The sequence below is a fragment of the Archocentrus centrarchus genome, chromosome 14, assembly GCF_007364275.1.
Source record: "Archocentrus centrarchus isolate MPI-CPG fArcCen1 chromosome 14, fArcCen1, whole genome shotgun sequence".
In the NCBI taxonomy this organism is placed as follows: domain Eukaryota; kingdom Metazoa; phylum Chordata; class Actinopteri; order Cichliformes; family Cichlidae; genus Archocentrus; species Archocentrus centrarchus.
Window position 1 is genome coordinate 31,111,286 of NC_044359.1, and position 21,032 is coordinate 31,132,317.

Below are 21,032 nucleotides of genomic sequence, written 5' to 3' on the forward strand. Positions count from 1 at the left end.
AACGGACACACACACACACCCTGCACTTATAAGTTACGTATTTTTATTGTCAGGTATATCTATGATGTTTTCACTTGAATTTGATTTGTATAGATGCATTTACACCACCATGCTTCGACTCCACGGATGTTGAATAATAAACAACTCACAGGAAACTATGTCAGAAATACCTGGACATTTTCAGATGGGAGAATATGTAAAATATATGTAACTGCCACTGAAGTAAAAATACACTTTCAAAGCCTAATGTTCTCCTTTTCAGCTTTGTGTTATAGAATAAAAAATATGATGGAATTAATGACAGCTAAATTGTAATGAGGGTGCTGGTACACATCTAAAACAATCTTGCATGTCTCACACAATGAACTACTTGTCAAAGCGGCCCCCTTTCCCATTGTCTTCACACACACCAGAATGTCACTTAATTCATACATAATTTTTATAAGTATGTTGCATGAGAAAAAACACAAAGAGAGTCGCTTTTAGGGCTATAGCCTATAGCACAATACAAAACAGACAATGGACCTATAAAATAAAAACAGTTAAGTCTTTTTTTAATCTATCTCGTTTGCATAATGGGAACTCATCTACCTTGTTCTGAGAAATGCTCATGGCACAAGTGTGAAACCCAGTGGGCACTCAGGGTAGTGCAAGAAGAGAGCATGCCATTTAAAGACATTTGAACACTGTGGCTATATATTTTTTGTCAGTATACATAGTGTGAAACGTACTGTGCTTTTCCATTCATCTAGCAGCGCAATTGGTGGTTTCATTTATCCACTTTCATGACAAAAAGGAATGGAGTTGAACATACTTGCCATCGATCACATACAGTCTCATACATGAGCTTTATTATGGCACTTATAATCTATGTAGCGCAGATATAGATAATGATCTCTACCATCTCCTGTCTCGTACTGGCAAGAGCAGAACAAAGTCCTCTTTGAACAGGAGACGAGTGCACCTGGGTGACCTACTTATTAACACCAGCGATTTACCTCGCTTTCATCTGCCATTGTTGCTCATTGTCCACGGTCATTTTCACAGAGTACACAGGTGTCCCATTGTGACTGTCTCCTTACTTCATAGGTCAGTATTGTTGTCTCTTGTCAACAGAACTCAGTTTGTTTTGCTTTAAGAAGTGATTTTCAAGCTCTTCCGCTTTCACTTTTTCCTCCCCTTTAAACTCGGCCTGCAGGTCGTCAATTTCTTTTGCACTAGAAAGGAAAAGACAACTGTGTGAGTGGGGAAATCACATTTCCATTCACCTTTTCAACCAGGTGAGCATTAAACCAGGACATTAGCGGCTACTTGTGATCCTGTGTCTGTTTCAGTGATCACCTGAGGGGGATGAGAATGATTCCACATGTCAGATTGAGCTGCTGAAGTATTACGGGAAGGCTCGGTGTGGAAAACTGTAGAGGAAAAACAGTCCGTCACAACCAGAAATGCATGCACCATGTGTGCGTGTTGGTGTGTGTGTGTGTGTGACAACATAACCTTTGGCGGTGGGATACAGGCACTAGGTGTGTTACTGTAGATTTGGTTGATGGCTTTCTGAAGGATCACGGCCTGCTGAGTGAGGCTCTTCAGGTACTCCAAGCTTTCCTTTGCATTGTTATGGTTCTCACCAACCTACACGTGTGCAGCACCAGTCAAAATTCTGAGCAGACGGCATAAACATGACACCACAAAACACAATATTCCAGTATGCTAAAGCACACCTGGCTCTTATATATCGAATAAGCCTCTTTCTCATGGTGCAGTGCTGACCGAAACTCCCCTTTACTCTCGTGCACAGTGGCCAGCAGGTGATGACTGTGCAGAAAAAAGACATGGAAAGGAGCTTTTATGCAAAGGAAATGAAAACATGAACAGGAAGATGACAGCAATCGTCTCTCACACTTTCTGATACTGAATCTGTGTTTATTATGCAAGAAAGAGGAGCATGATGACAAACTGTCACGTACCTGTGTGCATATTTCAGGGACGTGGCACCGTGGTATTTTGAGGTTAAAGTTAAGGCATTCTGCAGGAACTTCAGGGACAGTTCATACTCCATCAGTCCATGAAGTACCAGACCCAGCATGCTCTAACACAGAGGGACAAAACAGGGATTCAAACACATGGATGAGGTGTGAGTGTTGAGTAATGAGTAATTTATGGATATAAGCACTTTGACTTTTTGATCAATTTCATGTGTGAAAAGCATAATCCTAATAACTGTTTATTCCTCAGTGTGTTTGTTTATGTTTACACCTCATTTATGCCAAAGAAAACACTGGATAGCACCGGAATGTTTAAAGTTGCATCATGTTGAACTCACAGTAAACATTACTAAGCACTGCAATATCACTTAGAGTCACATGATGTTATGTGCGTGCTGTGTCTGGACTTTATGTGTGGGATACCTCTAAAGGTTGTTTTTTTTTTAATGCCTGAACCTAAACACCAGCATGAGCCCATGGAGTGGGAAGTTACAGGAAGGATGGGTTTTGTAGACATCGAGAGAGCCACAGGGAGGTTCGTTCGTTTTCTGTCGCACTCGAGCCTGCGTGCTTACAGCAAAACCTCTCGGAGGAGCGCTTTGCTTCTTGGCTCTGCTTTTTTTCCTACAGTTTATTGAATCTGCATAATCAGTAAACAGTCTCAATGTTGAGGCTGCATTTCTAGTGGTCATTTGTGTCATTTCTTTACTAAAAAGTAGAGTTTAGAGAGTAAATCCAGCACCCAAGCCTCAGTTTTTGACACATTACCTCTATCAGCAGAAAGTAAAGCAATGACTGGCTGCTGAAATACCAACAGGATTTCTGCTTTTTCAATTTCTTATCTTCCTCAACTGCTTTGTATAATCAAAAAAATTCAAAAAAAAAAATTCCACGTCTCCACAACAGTTCCCTTAACAGCACATGAAAAGATGGTTTTCTGTCATTAAAAAGTGTTTTCCTTTTATTATGGTCTATGGTCCTTTTGTTTGGTTATTTTGAGTTTTCTCACTGTTACTTAGAATTTTTTTGTTTTTCATTATTAATCTTGAGCCTCAATTTTGATTACCATCATAGAGATAGTTTTGTTATTTTTGGTGTTTGTGATTATTCCAGCGATCTCTCTGTTAGGCGTTTCCCTGTTTAGTTTTTTCCTGTTTTATTTTGACAGTCATTTGTCTCTTGTGTCTTGTATTCAGTTTTACTTCCCTTGTCTTGCCTTTTATTAGTTTTAGGAGTTTCTTGGTTCCCAGATGTTTCCACTCCTCCTGTTTAGTCCACATTGTGTCTGTGAGTATTTAGAACCTCAGTTCCCCCACTGTCCTTTGTCTGAGTGTCTGTTTACCCGCCCTTTAATGTGTCTTGCTTCTGTTTGGATTTTGGATTGCTTGGTGTGTTCATGTCTTTAGATTTTCTTCTTTGTTAATGGACTTCTTCACTCTTTGCTATAAGGATTGCACTTTATCTATGAATCTTTAAATGAATACATTTTTTTTTTCGCTTCTTCTTCTTTTGGCTGCTGTCTTTAGGGGTCACCACAGCGGATCATTTGCCTTGATCTCACCCAATTCCCTGCATGTCCGCCTTCACTACACCGTGAACCTTCTGAGATCTTCCTCTTTTCCTCCTACCTGGCAGCTCCATATTCACCATTGTTTGTCCAATATATCCACTTTCCCTCCTCTGCACATGTCCAAAGCATCTCAGCCTTGCCTCTCTAACTTTGTCTCCAAACTGCTTATGCTGAGCTGTCCCTCTGATGAACTGATTTCTAATCCTGTCCATTCTGGTCACTCCCAATGAAAGCATCTTCAGCTCTGCCACCTCCAGTTTGCCCCCGTCTTTTTATTAGAGCCACAGTCACCAAACCATACACCACGTGTCAGATGATTTCAGCCTGCGGGGGTAAATGGCGCTCCCACCACTTATACTACAAATCCCACAATGCTGCCACAGCTGCCATACAGGCCAAGACCTTTCCAGTGATCAGCAGATAAAAACATTGGTCAGCACTTTTTACAGTGACATTTAAGCTTCCTGACTCTCAAAAATGGCCAAATGAGAAGTAGAAAACAGGGATTTTCCAAATAGGCAAGGCAAAGGACCTGATCGCTGACATTGGAGGTAAACGGTCTGTCTCTTTTCCTCGCCTGCAGTGTGCAGGGAAAAGAGCGGATTGGTGGGACAGATATGGGAGAAGATACAGAGGGAGACCTGCACAGGTGAGCTGACAGTGCACCACTGCGTCACACAGCAGAAAACGCTGTGCAGCAAAGTCCTGAAGACAGAACGTCAGAAGCACTGTAACGCAGAGAACTTTATGGAGGCAAAGGTCTAAATCAGTGGCAGTCACAGTCCCTCCCTCCCCCCTCCCGTCTTCACCGCTGTGTTTGCAGCTGCGCTTTTTGCTGAGAAACTGGACACGCTGCGCAGTTTACGCGTTTTTCCGACTGAAGCGCAGAAATTCCCATCACAGTTTCTACCTGAAAAATTAGTAAATTTTCATCAGCTTGAAATATATTCATTTTTCCTAATGTTATTTTTGAAGAAAAATATAATTTTATATTTTATTTAATGTGTTGAGACAAAAGTTGCTGTTTCCTGGCCATACAAATTCATATTACTGATTAAAATAATTATTTTTAATCCTGTTCGGCCTGCGACTCAGACTGTGTCTTCAATTTTGGCTGTGATTGAGTTTGACACCCCTGCCATAGCAGGTCTCACTATCATCTTGTAAACCTTCCACTGTCATGATCACGGGCTTTTTGCACAGTGTTTTGTGTTTTTTGATTTTCTGTTTAATGTATAATGTTGTGTTTCCTAATTTGGTTTGGATTCCTTTTTGTGGACATTTGTGTGTCTCTGAGTAGGTGTTGTGTGTTATTGTTCATCCTCTGCCCTTGGGTCAACTTCATGTGTCTTAGTCTGTGTTTCCACTTCCTGTTTTATTTTGGTATGTCTTGGTCCTTGTACTTCGGGTTTAGTTTTGCTTCCAGTATTTCCCCTCCCAGCTGTTTCCCATTAGCCCATTACCTGGTGTGTACATATTATCTTGTCAGTTCTTTGTCAGGTTGTCATCGTTGTCTGTTCCCTGTGTGTCAGTTTGTTGCATGTCTCGCCAAGAAGATTCTACATTCTTGATTATTTGCATTGTTTTGCCCTGGAAGGACACTTTGCACTTTTTTTTGTCTCAGCGATAAAAGACATTTTACTTAATGCCTGTTCACAGCGTCCTGCTTTTGGGTCCAGTCAAACCGCCCGACATGACATCCACTCTTGCTGCTATCCTTCAATACACCCTGACACAGCCTATCACAGCCACAAGCGGGCCACAAGCCAGTGTGCTCCTAGTGCCAGTTCCAAGCCCGGATAAATGGGGAGAGTCATGTCAGGAAGGGCATCCAGTTTTAAAATCTTTATCAAATCAAACTTTTGGATCATAAAGAATTACATTTTTTTTTTTTTGGTGCAAAATACTGTCAAATAAATACATCCAGGTGGTGTCTCACTTACATCCAATAATGCAACTTGTGGATGGTCATCCCCACTAACAAGCAGGGTGAGGTACCGAGCGCGATATAGCAGCTGTAGGGAGGTCGAGTGCTGGCCTCCAGCAAAGCAGAACAGGGCCAGAAAAGTCTGAAGCATGAAAGAATATATCAAAGTAAAGACAAATGATTTAATAGACACAGTTAAATGTTTGGCTATTTTTTGGGTTAATCCCCCCCCCCCCCAGAAAAAAAGAAAAGGAAAAGCTGCAGAACTGTGAGGCCAAAATGAACAAACATGCTCTATGATTGTGTGGATTTTAAAACACAGTCAGTGTCCTTATCCCAATCACAGGGCCAAGATCTGAAAAACTCCATAAACTAATACTGATGTTAATGAACCTGTTTTAAACTTTTGTTTTTTTTTTTTAACTGCAGCTCTGTGAACAGATAAAGAGCACAACAAATGCTACATTCATTCTAGTCATAATGACACTATGGCACTGAAAAATGAAACAGTTTGTGTTTTAATTACAGATATGGACCGGTTCCAGTTCAGGCATCTCTAGGGTGGAAGACAACAGGAGTAACATGGCAACAATCTGTCTGTGAATTGCTGAAAAAGTGAAGAAACTCACATAATCTTGTATGGTCTGTGGATGGTCTATACCGTGTACTCTCTCAGAACTCATTACTGCCTTTTCCTGGTGGCTGAGGGCCTGCGAGGCATCAGTACAATAAAGGAAACATTACTTTCTGTCTGTTTGGCTCAGAAAGAAAGCATTATTTCATGGCAGAAATTTACATAATGAATATTTACATCTGCATTTTCCCCAAGGATGTAGCTGAGCCGTCCGAGGAGACGCAGGCACATGCACACGTCCTCGTGCAGGACCCCGCACACGCTGCTGAACAGAGTCAGGGCCTGGCTAATCAATTCATAACCTTCCTTGAGAAGCCCTGAAATCAAACACAAAACACTAATAATGCAAAATGAATGAACAGAAATGAACATCCGCTCCTCCCGTGAGGTACGCTGACTCTGGATCTGGACTGTATCTGAACTGAAGTCCATATTCAGAGTTACTTAATTCTTCCCAAGTTTGCGTTTGTGCTTCAGGAACTACAATTCAAAAAGATGTCTGCTGGATTTTTCTGACAGCTGAAGCTCCATATTAGATCAAGAATGTATTTTAACACAGAATGAGACGTGTAGATTTTGTCCTGTATGGCTGGCATTAAAACAGTCTGTGCAGCTGCTATGAACAGGAACAAAGAACAAATACTCTTTCAGTTTGCATGTGAGAACTTCCTCACACATACAGTATATCAGGAAGTTACTTTTAAAATAGTGATTTTTTTTTCTCTTTCTATCCCACACACAAAGTTAAAATGCAAAAAATAACACAACAGGTTAAAACTTGTTGACTGTGTGAGCATACTGTTAACTCTTCTTCCCACGTCAAACATGTGATCACCACAATCAGATAAGTGACGTTTTTTTTAGTCTGTGATATTTAGAGTTTAATGTTTGGAGGGAAGCAGCTCCTGTGTAGCTGGATGTTAGTGATCAGTTGCTTTAAGATCAGGCCTCCATGCTGCCCTACATGTGAACATATACATCCTATTTTAAGCTGTGCTTATGTCTCACCCTGTTGCACTGCCAGCTGGGCTTGCTGAACAAGCTGCGTGGCATCGGACGACGTGGGTTTGAGGTGCCGGACCACAGGAAACATGTTGATGACATCTTCCTCGCCAAACGCTGGCTTGTGTCGAGACTCAAAGACATATTCCCTCAGCTGCACCTGAATGAGAACAGGAATGAGGAGAGCAGATGCACTTTAAACGCTGGACTTAATCACTTTGTGGTTTGACTGCCCTGAACCTCTGCTCTAAACACAGCAACTTCTCAACTTTAGCCACCAAAAACCCTGACGCATGATGTCAGCCTTTAAGTTTTCATAATCAGGGGCTATAACTGTAAAACCACTAGAAAGAGAATTATGGATTTAAGAGAAAACCTAAAGTTAAAACGTTTTTCCCATAAATGTAATGATTAAGACTATTTAATAAATGTGTTTCAGCTTGAAATGCTTTTAATTTAGCAAGAGCTCTAGAAGCCTTTTAAGTTGCTTAACTTTAAATCCTTGATGACTGAAACACTGTTGACTGACACATTAACTGGCCACTTCATTAGGTACACCTGTTGGCCTGCTTATTAACACAAATATCTAATCAGCCAATTACATGGCAACAACTCACGACATGGGCAAGATGACCCGACCATCAGAATGGGGACGAAAGATGATTTACGTGACCTTGAACGTGGCATGGTTGCTGGTGCTGATCTTCTGGGATTTTCCCACACAACCATCTCTAGGGTTTACAGAGAATAGTCCAAAAAAGAGAAAATATCCAGCGAGTGGCAGTTCTCTGGTTTAAAATGCTTTTTTGATGCCAGAGTAACTCAAATAACCACTCATTACAACCATGGTATGCAAAAGAGCATCGCTGAATGCACAACTTTCAGCCTTAAGGCAAATGGTTTATAGCAGCAGAAGACCACACCTGTCACCTAAGAACAGAAAACTGAGGCTATAATTAGCACAGGCTGATCAAAACTGGACAAAAGAAAACTGGAAAAATGTTGTCTGTGTCACGTTCTGCTGAAGCTGGCAAAGCAGAGGACCCCAATGCAAGACTCTCGAGGCTCGAATTATGTTTAACTCAACTTTATTAAATAAACTCAAAATACCAAAAGCTGGATGGGAACCAGCTACACAAAGAAAACTCGAAATACAACGCACACAGCAGTAGCCGCCATTCAGGGCTACACAGACAAGGACACAACAAAGAACGGTGAAAAACTGAGGGCTTAAATACACACACTAGGTAATCAGGGCAAGTGGAAACAACAGGGAACAACAGGTGAAACAAATGAAACTAATAACGCTAAACACAAGGTACAGGGAACACAAGACTGTCAAAATAAAACAGGAAGTAACCAAACTAGGAGGACTGGGACACAGAGATACAGAAAGACAAAGACCAAGAAAAATACAATGAAAAGCAATAACTAAACCTAAAGACGGATTACAAAACTACAACAAACTGAGAACCTAAACAGAGAGAAAAACTAAGCAACACAACCTGAAAAATACAAGAAAACCAGAACTACACGAAAAGGACTCAAAACACTGGGCCCCCGGCCCAGGACAGTCTGGTCCGATGACTCTTGATTTCTGCTGTGACATTTGGATGGCAGGGTCAGAATTTGGTGTAAACAACATGAAAAAATGGCTTCAGGCTGCTGATGGTGATGTAATGGTGTGGGGGATATTTTCCTGGCACACGCTGAGTGTCATCTAACTGCTGTGGCAGGCAAGGCGTCGGACCCCAACGTAGGACTCAGGAGGCGAGAACTAAACTTTGCTTTCAGCTTTATTAGTAAAAACGCAGAACATAAGCAGAGCTGGTCAGGAGCCGGCAGCACAAAACACCAACTTACTTGAACTTGGCTTGACTAAATATAGACATAAACATGAGCGCACACAGCAGGAGATCAACGATGACGAGGACGCGACAAAGAGCAGAGGAAAAACTACGGCAATAAATACACAAGGGGTAATGAGATGGAAACAGCTGGGAGGGAAAACACAGGAAGCAAAACTAAACACACCACACAAGGACCAAAGGCACTCCAAAATAAAACAGGAAGTATCTAGACAGAGACCAGGACTGAAATAAGCTTGACACTAGGACAGAGGAAAAACAAAGACACCGAAAAACAAAACACCTGCTCAACCTTAAACACGAAATAATCCATAACCAATAATAAACAAGGAATCCAAACTAAAAACCAAACTAGAAACACAACATACACGAGAGAGCACTTGAATGTATGCCACAAAGAATGAAGGCAGCTCTGAAGGCAAAAGGGGGTCAAATCCAGTGCTAGTGAGGTGTACCTAACAAAGTGTCCAGTAGTGTATATAGAAACAGAGTAACCTAGGTCATTATTCTGTACTGTTCAGTGTGTTGCTATATCCACGTTTTATGAATTTTTTGACAGACTTTCCAATCTCTTATTTCATCTCAATTTAATATTTATACATTCTGAATTTATTTGTCATTTAAGTGCTTGTTGAAATTCAAATGTTTGAGACACATTAAAAAACTGCATTCAAGAGAATTATTCTCATTTTCTTATATTTTGCTTCTTATTTGATAAATGAAGGTTAAATAACTTTGGGCCCAGGTCTGTGCAGTAGTAAAAATCCAATATAAGCTTGCCTTTTTTCAGTGAGCCTGACAGAACATAAGTGTGGCAGATTACCTCAAACCTAAACCTCATGTAAGCTTCTGCAAAGGGGTGGAAATGTTGACCCATTTTCAGTGATGAGCATTTTATGTATTTTTCTCCATATTTTTCACCTTCTTTAAACTAATAAACTGTCCCGTCTGCCATACGTTGGTCAAATAAAGCAGTGTGCTGGGTAGTAGGCATGAGCAGCATTGATCTATTGCAGCCCCAGATGTGACTTTCAATGATACAGATGTTCTGATTTCCTCTAACGTAGCTAGTCTGGGGCAGTTTCAAGAAAGACAGAATTAATTTAAGCTTATAGGTTGTTGTATTATGAAGAGATGTCTGACCTGGATGCCTGTCTTCATGGCAATCTCTCTCAGCAGGGAGATCCTCTGAAGGTTGTGCTTTTCTATTACCTCATTTATGTCTTCACTGAACACAGAGAGGATGACAGGGTAAAATCTTGCTGCACATATCCAGGAATAACCCCCCCCCCCCCCCCCCCCCCCATCCCACACACACACACCTGTCAAACTTGTAGTGGTAATAATCTTGAGCCTCAGCCTTGATCCTGGCCCACAACTCACTGGAAGTCAGCCTAGCCCACACGCTGTCGCCCAACAATGCGACTCGAGCCCCGTAGCTCCGGCGGCGGCGGCTCTTACGGCGAGAGAGCAGCTCATCTGAGCAGGAGTCCGGGAAACAGGAGGAGGAGGAGCTCAGGAGGCAGTTTAGGAAGTGACTGACAGCTGCAGAGAAAGCTGCAGGTTCCACATCCTGGGAGAAAATAAGAAAAATGCTGATAATGCAAAAATAATACTCGATTTTGTAGTGATTTTCATATGTATTTTTCTTAACCTGATCACCTGTAGGTAGGTCCTGAAGATGTGTTTGGCACTTCTGAGGATGATTTCACTGATAGAAATTCTCTGTACGGGAACATGTAAACGATTATTTAATCAGATAGACTTCAGCAAAGTTTGCTGTCATGAGATTAAACTGCAGGACTAGCTCAGTCTTCATAACCATAATAATTTGTGTGGAATAAATGCATGATGCTCCAGCCTAACAGACCTGCTTATATGCATATATGATACATAGTTGTTGTTGCATTTATGCGGTATGGTTAATGATAGCTGAATTAAGTACCTGTATGTGGCCGAGTCTTCCTGTCTCCTCCACCCTGTCGAGCTCCATCAGTATGGTGCCCAGATATCGCACGTTCACACCCCGCTGATGTAGCGCTGAGGTCAGAGTTGCTCCGTCCATTGGCATTACTGTATGGTCAAGACAGTCCCTCAGCTACAACAGAAACAACACACACACACAATTCATCTTACACTTTATGCACATGATAGACTTAAACATTACGGCCCCACGCATGCACAACTGACCGCTGCCGGAATCTGATGAGACAGGAGAAAAGCAGCTGCCTCCCACAGCAGGCGTCTCTGCCTCTGAACCTCCTCCAAAGACTCAGCGGGGAATCGAGCACCTGCAGGAAAGACACACAGTTCACCTTTAGACTGATTGATATATGTATATATATATATATATATATAGAGAGAGAGAGAGAGAGAGAGAGAGAGAGAGAGAGATCGATAGATAGCTCTGTGTGTGTGTTTTGAGTACCTGGAGAGCAAACATCGGGATTGAAGCGGATGTCAAAGTAGGAGTTGCTCACTGATCCAACGGCTCTACAAGCTTTCAGGATCACATTTGTTCTCCGAATTTCTACAAAGTCAGATATGAAACAACAATCTGATATGACAACAATCAGCTTTCTTTGCCCTTAGACATCAATTGACATTTAATATCTGCATTTTTATTTTGTGGCTCTGTTATATCTGTAATTCAGATTTATTTATTACCCTTACAATATTAATTCCTTAAGGTTTGCAGAACATTGCACATATGTGTGATACTGTTTTCACAGTATTTCCAAATTCAGGAATGAACGGTGGAGGAAGTATGAAATATGAAATTCTACCAAAGTAGAAAAAAGTTTGTCAGAATACTGCATGCTAGTATTTTTGCAAAATTTGTTATGTATAATAAGTAAATTGATTATGCAGCAGAAATACCTCTGTCAGTGTCAGATTATTATTTAAACACATAAACATGTCCTATGTTATTATATGCTGAGCTGCAACTAAGCTGCCTAGATAATTTAAACTACAAGAATGCGTGCAATTTTTTTAAACTAAAGCTTTGTATGTAAAGCTTAGTTTTTAAAGCATAATAACTATAGTTGTCAGTTCAAAACTGCGAGGGAAAAATTGTTCTTGTGCTGAAGATATAACCTCATCCAGGGCAGGTTATGTGCAGATTTTCAGTTTAAAATCATCTGGAACATTTTCACAGATTCTTTAAATGTTATTTATGCTCTAAGCATGGAATGGATTCTCTGCTGAAGGAATCATTTTATAAATGCAACCTGCTGACTTGTATGTTACTAACACTGCTGAAGGAAGCTGCGCAGTACCACAACAGCAGCTCAAACTGTACATTGCATTGTCAGTGGAATTTACACACATTCAATTTGCAATGCAGAAAATGTATAAATGTTTTTATACATTGTGATAATCTGCTGTCAAGTCTGTTTTATACTGATGGTGACAAACTAAAGTGATTTCCACATCTCATTTATGTAGGACAGAGTCAGAGCTACACTGTACTGACTGAGTTTAAAGTTTCAGAGCTCTAATGCACCGCTGTCACATTAGAAATGAATGGCAGAACCAAACAGTAAAATGTATTAACTCACAAACTTAGAATTTGCAATATGTTAGTGATGTTCATTTAGTGTGGCTCTCTTGTCTTATTTGTAGCACCAGTGTTGCATTTTACTGAACTGCTCAGCCTGAGCTGTCCCTCTGATGTGCTCATTTCTAATCTTGTCCATTCTGGTCCCTGCCATTGAAAATCTTAACATCTCCAGCTCCACCTCCTGTCTTTTTGTCGGTGCCACCATCTCCAAACCATACATACAGGTCTCACTACCATCTTGTAAACCTCCCCTTTCACTCTTGCTGCTATCCTTCTGTCATAAATCACCCCTGACACTTGTCTCCACCCGCTCCACCCTGCCTGCTCTCTTGTCCTCTGTGTGTTGCTTTGGATGGTTGACCCCCAGGTATTTAAATACATCTACCTTCATTACCTCTGCTCCTCACAGCTGGTATGGCTCATCAGCTTTATCCCCCTGTAGTTACTACAGTTCTGCGCATCGCCCTGCAGCATCCATTCAATCTCCAGGGCTGTGTTAAACAATCTGGTTAAAAAGCCCACTGCCCTCTCTCCTAGTCATCTCCACACCTTCATAGGTATGTCATATTTTAATTTATTTACTGTATAAGATCTTATTCACCCATGTCATCCATGGCTGCAGCTCTCTCCCCAGTATTTGAATCACAGACAGGCTCCTCACTCCGCTCTGCAGCTTTATCCTGTTCAGTCAGTTGGCTCAGCTCATGGGACACTATCTTCATGAAAAGCTCATACCTACATCATAAAAATAAAAGATAAGAAGAACAAGAAACCTAATTTTCAAAGCCTGGCTCATCCTGCTGGTCTAGTACTTCAATTCTGGCTGAACCTCCTCCTCACCTGTGCTGGACGAAGGCCTCTATCAGCTCAGGTCTCAAGCTGGCTAGACTGTGACGATGGTGACATGGGTAACCAAAGCTCTGACACTCCTTTGGCACCTCCTCCTTGTTCTCCTCGGTCTCTGAGAACTGGAAGTTAAGATCTGGGGGGAAGGTTCGCAGGAGGTCCAAGATGTAAGGTCGCCCATCATTACCCAGGATGCCTATGGTCTCTATGCCAGAGCAAAGCTCCACTGGTCTGTTGTTGTGGTCGAGCACCTGATGATGCTGGATTCTCAGCGGTTTACTGGCTTTATCCAGCATCTCCAGAAACCTGCCATGAAACACACTCCTGCTCAGTTGTGGTAGTGGTGAGAAAATGAAATAGATATCTGACTTTGTGATCAAGCTCTACAATATACACTATATTCTATACTGCCAAAAGTACTCACTCATCTGCCTTCACACACATATGAATTTGAATGAAATCCCATTCTTAATCCATAGGGTTTAATATGATGGCAGCCCACTCTTTGGTTGGTGACTTCTGCACACTCTGTGCCTCAGCATCCACTTCCACTTTCTTATAATCCCACTAACAGCTGACTGTGGAATATTTATTAGAGAGTAAATTTCATGACTGGACTTGTTGTACAGGTAGGACCCTATCACGGTACCATGCTGGAATCCACTGAGCTCCTGAGAGCGACCCTTTCTTTCACTAATGTTTATAGAAGCAGTCTGCATGCCTGGGTGCTTGGAACACCTGAATTCAGTGATTTGGATGGCTGAGTGAATACATTTGGCAATATAGTGTAAGACTTTACTGTTTGGTGTGAGTGTGTAGGGGTGGTACCTCGGGTGTGTAAAAACAGTTTTTCCATTGTCATTGGAGCCATAAACTATACTCTGCTCCTGATTTTTCTCCAGTATCCCGGGAACGATTGTCTGAGCAATAACACGGACACCACGATAATCCACCACAGCTGTCCCAAGTATGTGAAGCCCTTCTATGTCCACAGATGCATACGCCTGTAGCCAGAAGGGTTGTTTATTCAGAGTTTGGCCTTTAATAGCCTTATAACTACACCGTTAAAGATGATTGAATGTAACACTTCAAACAAATGACTTTTAAATAAGTCAGATGAAACTGTCTCCCAAACACCTTCTCAGTCACGCTCTCAGGATCTCTACCTGTGCTCCTCTCAGGTCACAGATGGCAGCAGCGTGAGCAGCAGTGTTGCCCCCTAGTGGTTGGTAGTGCTCAGACACATCAAACCCCTGGCTGAAGAAGAGGTTGTTCCATATGAACATCTGCAAATGAGGTGACTCCCCTGGGTTTATTGGCATGATGTTACCGTCAATAACAGCCGCAGCACCTCGTGTTGCAGCAGCCACAAAGTCACTGTTCGTCTGCATGGAGGGATTAAAAATTTTGGTTAATAAGTTTCTCTTCCTCGATTTTAATAAAGACAAATACAGTTTTGTCCCAGAGTAGGAAGAGGAAAATAGAAAATATAAGAGGACTCCTGTATTCATGGTCATGGCTTCTGGGATTTAAATTATCAAATGTTTGCTTCGCGGGGCAGCACGGTGGTGCAGTGGTTAGCACTGCTGCCTCACAGTTAGAATACCATCTGGAAGGCCTGGGTTCGATTCCACCTTGGCCCAGGCCTCTCCCTCTCTCTGTGTGGAGTTTGCATGTTCTCCCCGTGCTTGCGTGGGTTTCCTCCGGGTACTCCGGTTTCCTCCCACGTTCCAAAGACATGCACTTACTGGGGTTAGGTTAATTGGCTAATCTAAATTGCCCATAGGTGTGAATGAGTGTGTGAAAGGTTGTCTGTCACTCCGTGTTGGCCCTGCAACAGGCTGGCGACCTGTTCAGGGTGTACCCTGCCTCTCGCCCTATGACAGCTGGGATAGGCTCCAGCCCCCCCGCGACCCTTAACAGGATGTGCGGAAGCGAATGGATGGATGGATGGATGGATGTTTGCTTCGCCATTAATCAGGGGCAGACTTGGAAAGATGATGTTGGGAATCCTTTGGTCTCACCTTGAACATGCTCCTCTCTCTGTGCAGTCGCTCCTGCAGGGATCTCCTGGGGAGCTCTCTGCATCCCTGAAGCTCCTCATTCCAGTCTCGACTCTGAGGTCATGACACACAACCTAAATATCAGCATCATCATCCATCAGTTGAAACGTAAAATAAAATCTATATTTTTGTGTACAAGTGTCCACATTTAGGTTGTTCCCTCTATTTTGTGTCCACTACCTGCCCGGCCGTGTGCTCGTCCGTGCCCATGTAGCTGGTGTGAGTCTCCTCCGCTCTCACGCAGTCGAGGGTGTGGTCTCCGTGGGGCGCAGTCCAGGTGAAGACCTGGAAAGGTGCTGCGATGCGCTCATAAGCGTGCTGCTGAACTCTGACACGCAGCAAATGGCAGAAAATACTTTTGTGTTTTCGCGTTACTGTCGAGCTTCATGCAAACACCTTGTTTTCACATGATTTTCACATGAAGTCAATTACAATTTACTCACCTCTTCTTCTGCAGGGCAGTGAAGTTTTTCCTGAAAGCAGGGCTGACTTGACTCAGCAGCTCCACTAGAGAGTGGCAAAGGATTTTGGAAACTGCAGGTTTGGGGTTGAAGTTGAAAGCAGTCGACCTGGAAAAGTCAGAGAAGAGCACAAGCTGAGTCGAGGTGAGTTTCTACAGCCCTGTTTTTTTCTAACTGCAACATTCAAGGAGAAAGACTGAACTAACCATTAATATAACAATTTATCAACGGTTGGTATTATAAAACCAACCGGGAACATCTGAACAAAATACTTGGGCGTATAAATGCTTTTCATAGCATATAAAACTCACTGGTTGAGGAAGAAACCCCTTGTAGAGGATGTAATATTGAGTTCTTTGTCCTCCATAGTCACGACATTGAGGTACATTAAGTCGCCGTGCATCTTCCTGTTTCCTGGAGGTGGGTTCCAGCTGCTCAGGGTCAGGACCCGCAGGCACTGCAAAGGCTGTCATTTCCCTGCTGTTTAACTCTGACTAAATGCATATTTAACCAGCTTTAATTACATGTAGAAAAGTTGACAGCTCACCTTCCAGTCCTCTCTGACTGGCTGCAGCAGAGAAAGTGGTCGGTCCTTAGATCCGGGAAGGATGTATTCCGGAGGGCTGCAGTCAACAGACTCCCTTTCGGAAGCTCGCCTCTTCACCAGGCTCTGACCATCTGAAGGGTTGAACATTAGGATGAACCTATTGAACGATTTACTATTGAAAAGCTGATCCTAACGCGTGAAAGAGTGGCATTACCCTCGCTTCCTCTGGTGCAAAAGGTGAGGTAAGACAGTGAGCTGCCGTTCACGCCATTGTACGCATCCGTGGGGTCAAGGCTCCTCAGAAGATCACGTACGTGTCTGAGATGAAGACGAGCATCACGCACCGAGTAGGATTCTGCAATAAGAAGAACGTTATGAAGGATTTAATTCAATCTTATATGAGTGCAGGAACAAATGGAAATATTTTCCATATGCAGAAGTGAGAATAATAATCCAAAATAATTTAACACCACTATACAAAAGTTAAGCACCTTTTTATATTTGTATGATTTTTTTTTATACATGGCTGGATGTTTTGTACTCAGTGTTGCACTCTGAAATGACTCAAATACACGATCATCACATGAGGACAAAGAACAGGAAGAGGCAGTTACCCTCCACCACCTTGATCTGCGCTCCGTCCCGGACGCCCTGGATGGAGCGCAGCTCTTTAAGGCCGTCGAGTGTGGTGCCACCCAGCTGGAGGGAGAAGCACGTGCGGTGACAGGTGATCTCGTGATCCATAAGCACCTGGTGAAGCTCCACCACCAACATCTGACCTGACACCTGAGAGTGGAGGAGAAACATGAAAGCCGGAGCAAAATGAAGACACCCTGAAGCAGCTTTGAGAACACAATGACTACAACCAAACCTGCAGCTCAAAACTTTCTGTTCCCGGAGGCTGAATCCTGACAGTAAAGCCCGTCTCTTGGAGCTCAACTATGTCTTGGTTGCTAAGTTGTTTCTTTTTATCATCATCAGAACGCTCTGGGGGATCATCCTCGGGGATTTCTGTAGTTGGGTTTGGAGGTGCTGTTGATAGAGAAGACAAAAATAGGGCGTGAAGATGAAAACTGGCTGGAAAAACGAGCCGTTGTTACGTTTTAATGCCAGTAAATCAGGTGGAAGATACAAGCCAAAAAGGAAAAAAGTAAATTATACTGTGACAACTAAAGTGGATGAATGTCAAAACCTTAAAAGGAAACTATAACGGTTACTTAAATACTTAAATAAAATTATGTGGTCAAGGAAATTAAAAAATCTAAATAAATGAACATGTGGTGTTATTGTCTTTTATTCTGAGATCTAAAATTCGATCTCAGCTTAGCCCACTGTAATACTGACTAACAATGAGAAAAAAACTGACTCACCTTGGACATGTGGTGCTGCCAGAAACAGTCTGTCAACTAAAAACAGAGTCATTTGATTCATCTCAGCCACTTCTTCTTCTTCTTCTTCTGCCAGGGGCTCAGTCTTGATGTCGCCCTCTGACTCCTCTGGAGGCTGTGATTTTTCTAGACTCTGACTATGATCTGCTGTCTCAACTGTGTGGTCGTCAGACATGTTTGTTTCTATGTGGATGTTATTATATTCCTTTTCATGCTCTAAGTCTCCCATCTGTCCATTATCCTGATTGCTCTGTTTAACCAGATCCATGCAGCCCTCAGTGGGGTCAAAGATCTCCAGATTTTCTGTGTTTGTCATCTTCTGTGACTCCACTGCAGCAATGTTCTCATCGGTGCTGCCGACCTTGTGGTCAGTCTGCGTCACTGAGGCGCGTTCGGATTCAGTGTTCTGCTCTTCGTCCTTTTTGTGGCACTGTGAAGTCATCTGATCTCTCCAGGCAAAATCTGTATGTTGCTGCTCGGTTAGGTCAGTGTTTTGCTCTGTTTGCAAAGTTAGCTTTGTTAAAGTGGCCGTCACTTCAGGTTTGTCTTTGTCTGTCTGCCTTCCCGCCTTCCCCGGCAGCTCTAAGTCAGCAAAAACTTCTAGGTCACAACAAGAGTCTCTCTTTTTCTTTTGTGATGTTTGTGCCTCCAAAAGCAGCAGTTCCACACTTCCACATTCCTCCCAGTCATCCATCTCTTTTGTAGTCCCAGTATTAGTTTGTGTACTTACTCCTCTCTCCACTCTCTTGTTATTGCACTCCAGTGTTTCTGTTTGTGTTTGAACTTCTGCTTGCGACTCAGTCTGAGTCTGTACCCCCATGCCAATCTGGGTCTCTATTTCAGTCTGTGTCTCAACCTCAGAGCACCCCCTGTCTCGCCCCTCGCTGCTCCTCCCTGGTTCTTCGCTTCTTAGCTCGTCCATACCCTCGCCACCTCCTTCATCCTCCTCAGACACGAGCAGACACACCATCGGCTCCACCAGAGTCACATCTCCTCCCAGGGTGCTGCTTAGGATGATGTCAGGAAACAGAAAGTGCTCCGGTTCGAGGGCCGGGTTTGTTATGCCGTTTGGCGAGATGGTTAACGCATCGTCCTCCAAGTTGTCCGGCAGGCTCGGTGACTCGCATTCACTCTCCTCGCTGGACAGCAGAGGAGATCGTTCTGCCTCACCTGAGGCTGACGCATCCTTACACTTAAAGTAGTTTGACAGTGTCTGACAGCACTGGAAGATGTTTCCCATGGTGCCTTTCTGCCTGGAACAGATGTACAAATTGTGCAGGTGCCCTAGAGAGGAGAAAAAAAAATTTTAGTGGTAAAATGTAGTAGTTTCCAATTATTTTTTGATGCTTTGAGCCAGTGGTTCATGTAGTTACAACACTGCATACTCTAAAAGGGCTACAAATAAGTCAAACTGGGAAATCAAGAGCAATAAGATTGTAGAGATTTAAAAAATTAGTAAGCTATTAAGAAGTAACACCTGAGTTGAGCCCCAACTACTCCTCATTTCACAAGAAAACACCACCAGAGCCATTTAGGTTGAAATTTTGCCATTAGACAAGTAAAAACCTAATCATATTTTAGCATCTTGTTTTAACTTCTCAGCTTGATGTAGAGCCGTACTTCAGGGTGTGGTTAGCGGATGGTGACATCACTCTGAGGCGTCATCGCGGTGTAATCTGCGGTAAAACTGACTCAAAACTCAAAAGCATGCACTTTGGGCCTGGTGGTGAGCAGCTAAGTAGTAACTGAGCCAAGCGTTTGACACTGTCACATGTGTGTGTGTCATGTTTAAATGCAAGCAGCTTAGAGCCTTAGACGACAGCTGATGGCAGGACAATTATGAAGTGTTCCTGCAGAGGTGTCACCTTACAGTGGAAGGGCCTAGAAAGCCTCAGAGACAAAATCAGATCAGATGAACTCTGCAGTGATGTTGGATGTGTGGAAATCCTGGAAGACAGATGATAAAATCAGGAATTTTAAAAAATATATATATATATATATCCTTGAAAAAGCTTCAAAAGCTCCAAAGCAAAGCAGCAGAAGATCCTAAATGGACACAGTTATGCATTTATAAACACAACACACCTTGTTCAGGCTCATGAGAACACAAGCACAGCAAAAAACACGTGTGCACATATCTCAAAACACAGAAAACCACATCAGTTCAATACACATTAGTTTAGCAAATGTACAACCCTACCATCCAGTGGGAAAAGACTGAGTGTCTGTCAGGCTGTTTCATCTTCTCCAAATTCTCCTGCTGCTCACGAAATCAGAGGGTTAAGTTTCCCAGGCTTTACCCATAGAGCAGGAGGCTCCCCAGTCCTTGCTGCGAAACCACATTACACAAACTGTGTGTGTTTGTGTGTGTGTATGTGTGTGTGTGTGTGTGTTTGTGTGTCTGCCCTTCAAGGGGTGGAGAGGAGCTGTGGCAGGCCCTCTGCTCAAACACACAATACCCATCCAAATCCAGAAGAGGGCAACCTTTCTGCCGCTCATGATGCAACTTCCTGTATTCAGACCGGCTCATGCGTTCTCTATCAACCTTGAACGTGAGAGCACGTGCGGGGGGTGTATAAATAGCAGGAGGAGGAGGACTGGCACCTTTTCACATGCTGCCACCTGTGAGATGTAAACATGACGCAGCGCGCCCCTCCTCAGACACACAGCGCTGGAAACTCTGGCATCAGTGTGGAAAGCGGCTCTCTGGTTGCCATGGAAGCGCTGCAGCGGCGTATTAACATTCTGAGCACAGTCACCAAGACAACTGAGGGAGACGTTTGCTAGGAGACGAGTGGCGGCGGTAACCGAAACGGACCGCGCGTCAGATTTCAGTGACTCAGCACGACGTTACTTTTGTCAGAGATGAGAAACTGTTTTTTTTTTTTTAACTTAATTTATCTGTATATTATCTGTATATTTTCCAGCTCATTAAGAAACCTACTGTATATATATATATATATATATATATATATATATATATATATATATATATATATATATATATATATATTTTTTTTTTTTTTTTTTTTTTTTTTACTGCAGTGAAAAGTAATTTTAGTTACATTCCCAGCTTCACTAGAAAGAAATGGCGTATCGCTCTCTTGGGCTCTTGTCTGTGCTTTCCCCTCGATAAAAAAGAAAAAAAAATAGTCCCCTATGCAAACGTTTGC

General features: G+C 42.7%; 1 protein-coding gene across 3 annotated transcripts; it reads right to left on the minus strand.

Annotated features, from left to right (window-relative positions):
* Positions 1-58: 58 nt before the first annotated feature.
* LOC115792184 (clustered mitochondria protein homolog) lies at positions 59-20,536 on the minus strand. Of its 3 annotated transcripts, none has more exons than XM_030746619.1 (30): positions 20,060-20,536; positions 19,730-19,806; positions 17,842-19,143; positions 17,343-17,503; positions 17,086-17,257; positions 16,686-16,826; positions 16,472-16,602; positions 16,236-16,390; positions 15,907-16,032; positions 15,644-15,791; positions 15,425-15,517; positions 14,567-14,785; positions 14,229-14,404; positions 13,395-13,706; positions 13,156-13,289; positions 11,418-11,519; positions 11,180-11,280; positions 10,935-11,087; positions 10,652-10,714; positions 10,312-10,562; positions 10,133-10,217; positions 7,128-7,281; positions 6,297-6,436; positions 6,115-6,195; positions 5,502-5,627; positions 1,971-2,092; positions 1,725-1,818; positions 1,501-1,635; positions 1,342-1,415; positions 59-1,217 (listed from the first exon to the last, which is right to left on the minus strand). In XM_030746619.1, the coding sequence occupies exons 3-30, from the start codon at positions 19,097-19,099 to the stop codon at positions 1,091-1,093; spliced, it is 5,034 nt and encodes a 1,677-aa protein (XP_030602479.1). In that variant the 5' UTR covers positions 19,100-19,143; positions 19,730-19,806; positions 20,060-20,536; the 3' UTR covers positions 59-1,090. The 3 variants fall into 3 exon arrangements, with proteins under 3 accessions (XP_030602479.1, XP_030602480.1, XP_030602478.1); XM_030746620.1 differs by having other exon boundaries at positions 19,725-19,806; XM_030746618.1 differs by having other exon boundaries at positions 20,464-20,527.
* Positions 20,537-21,032: the final 496 nt, after the last annotated feature.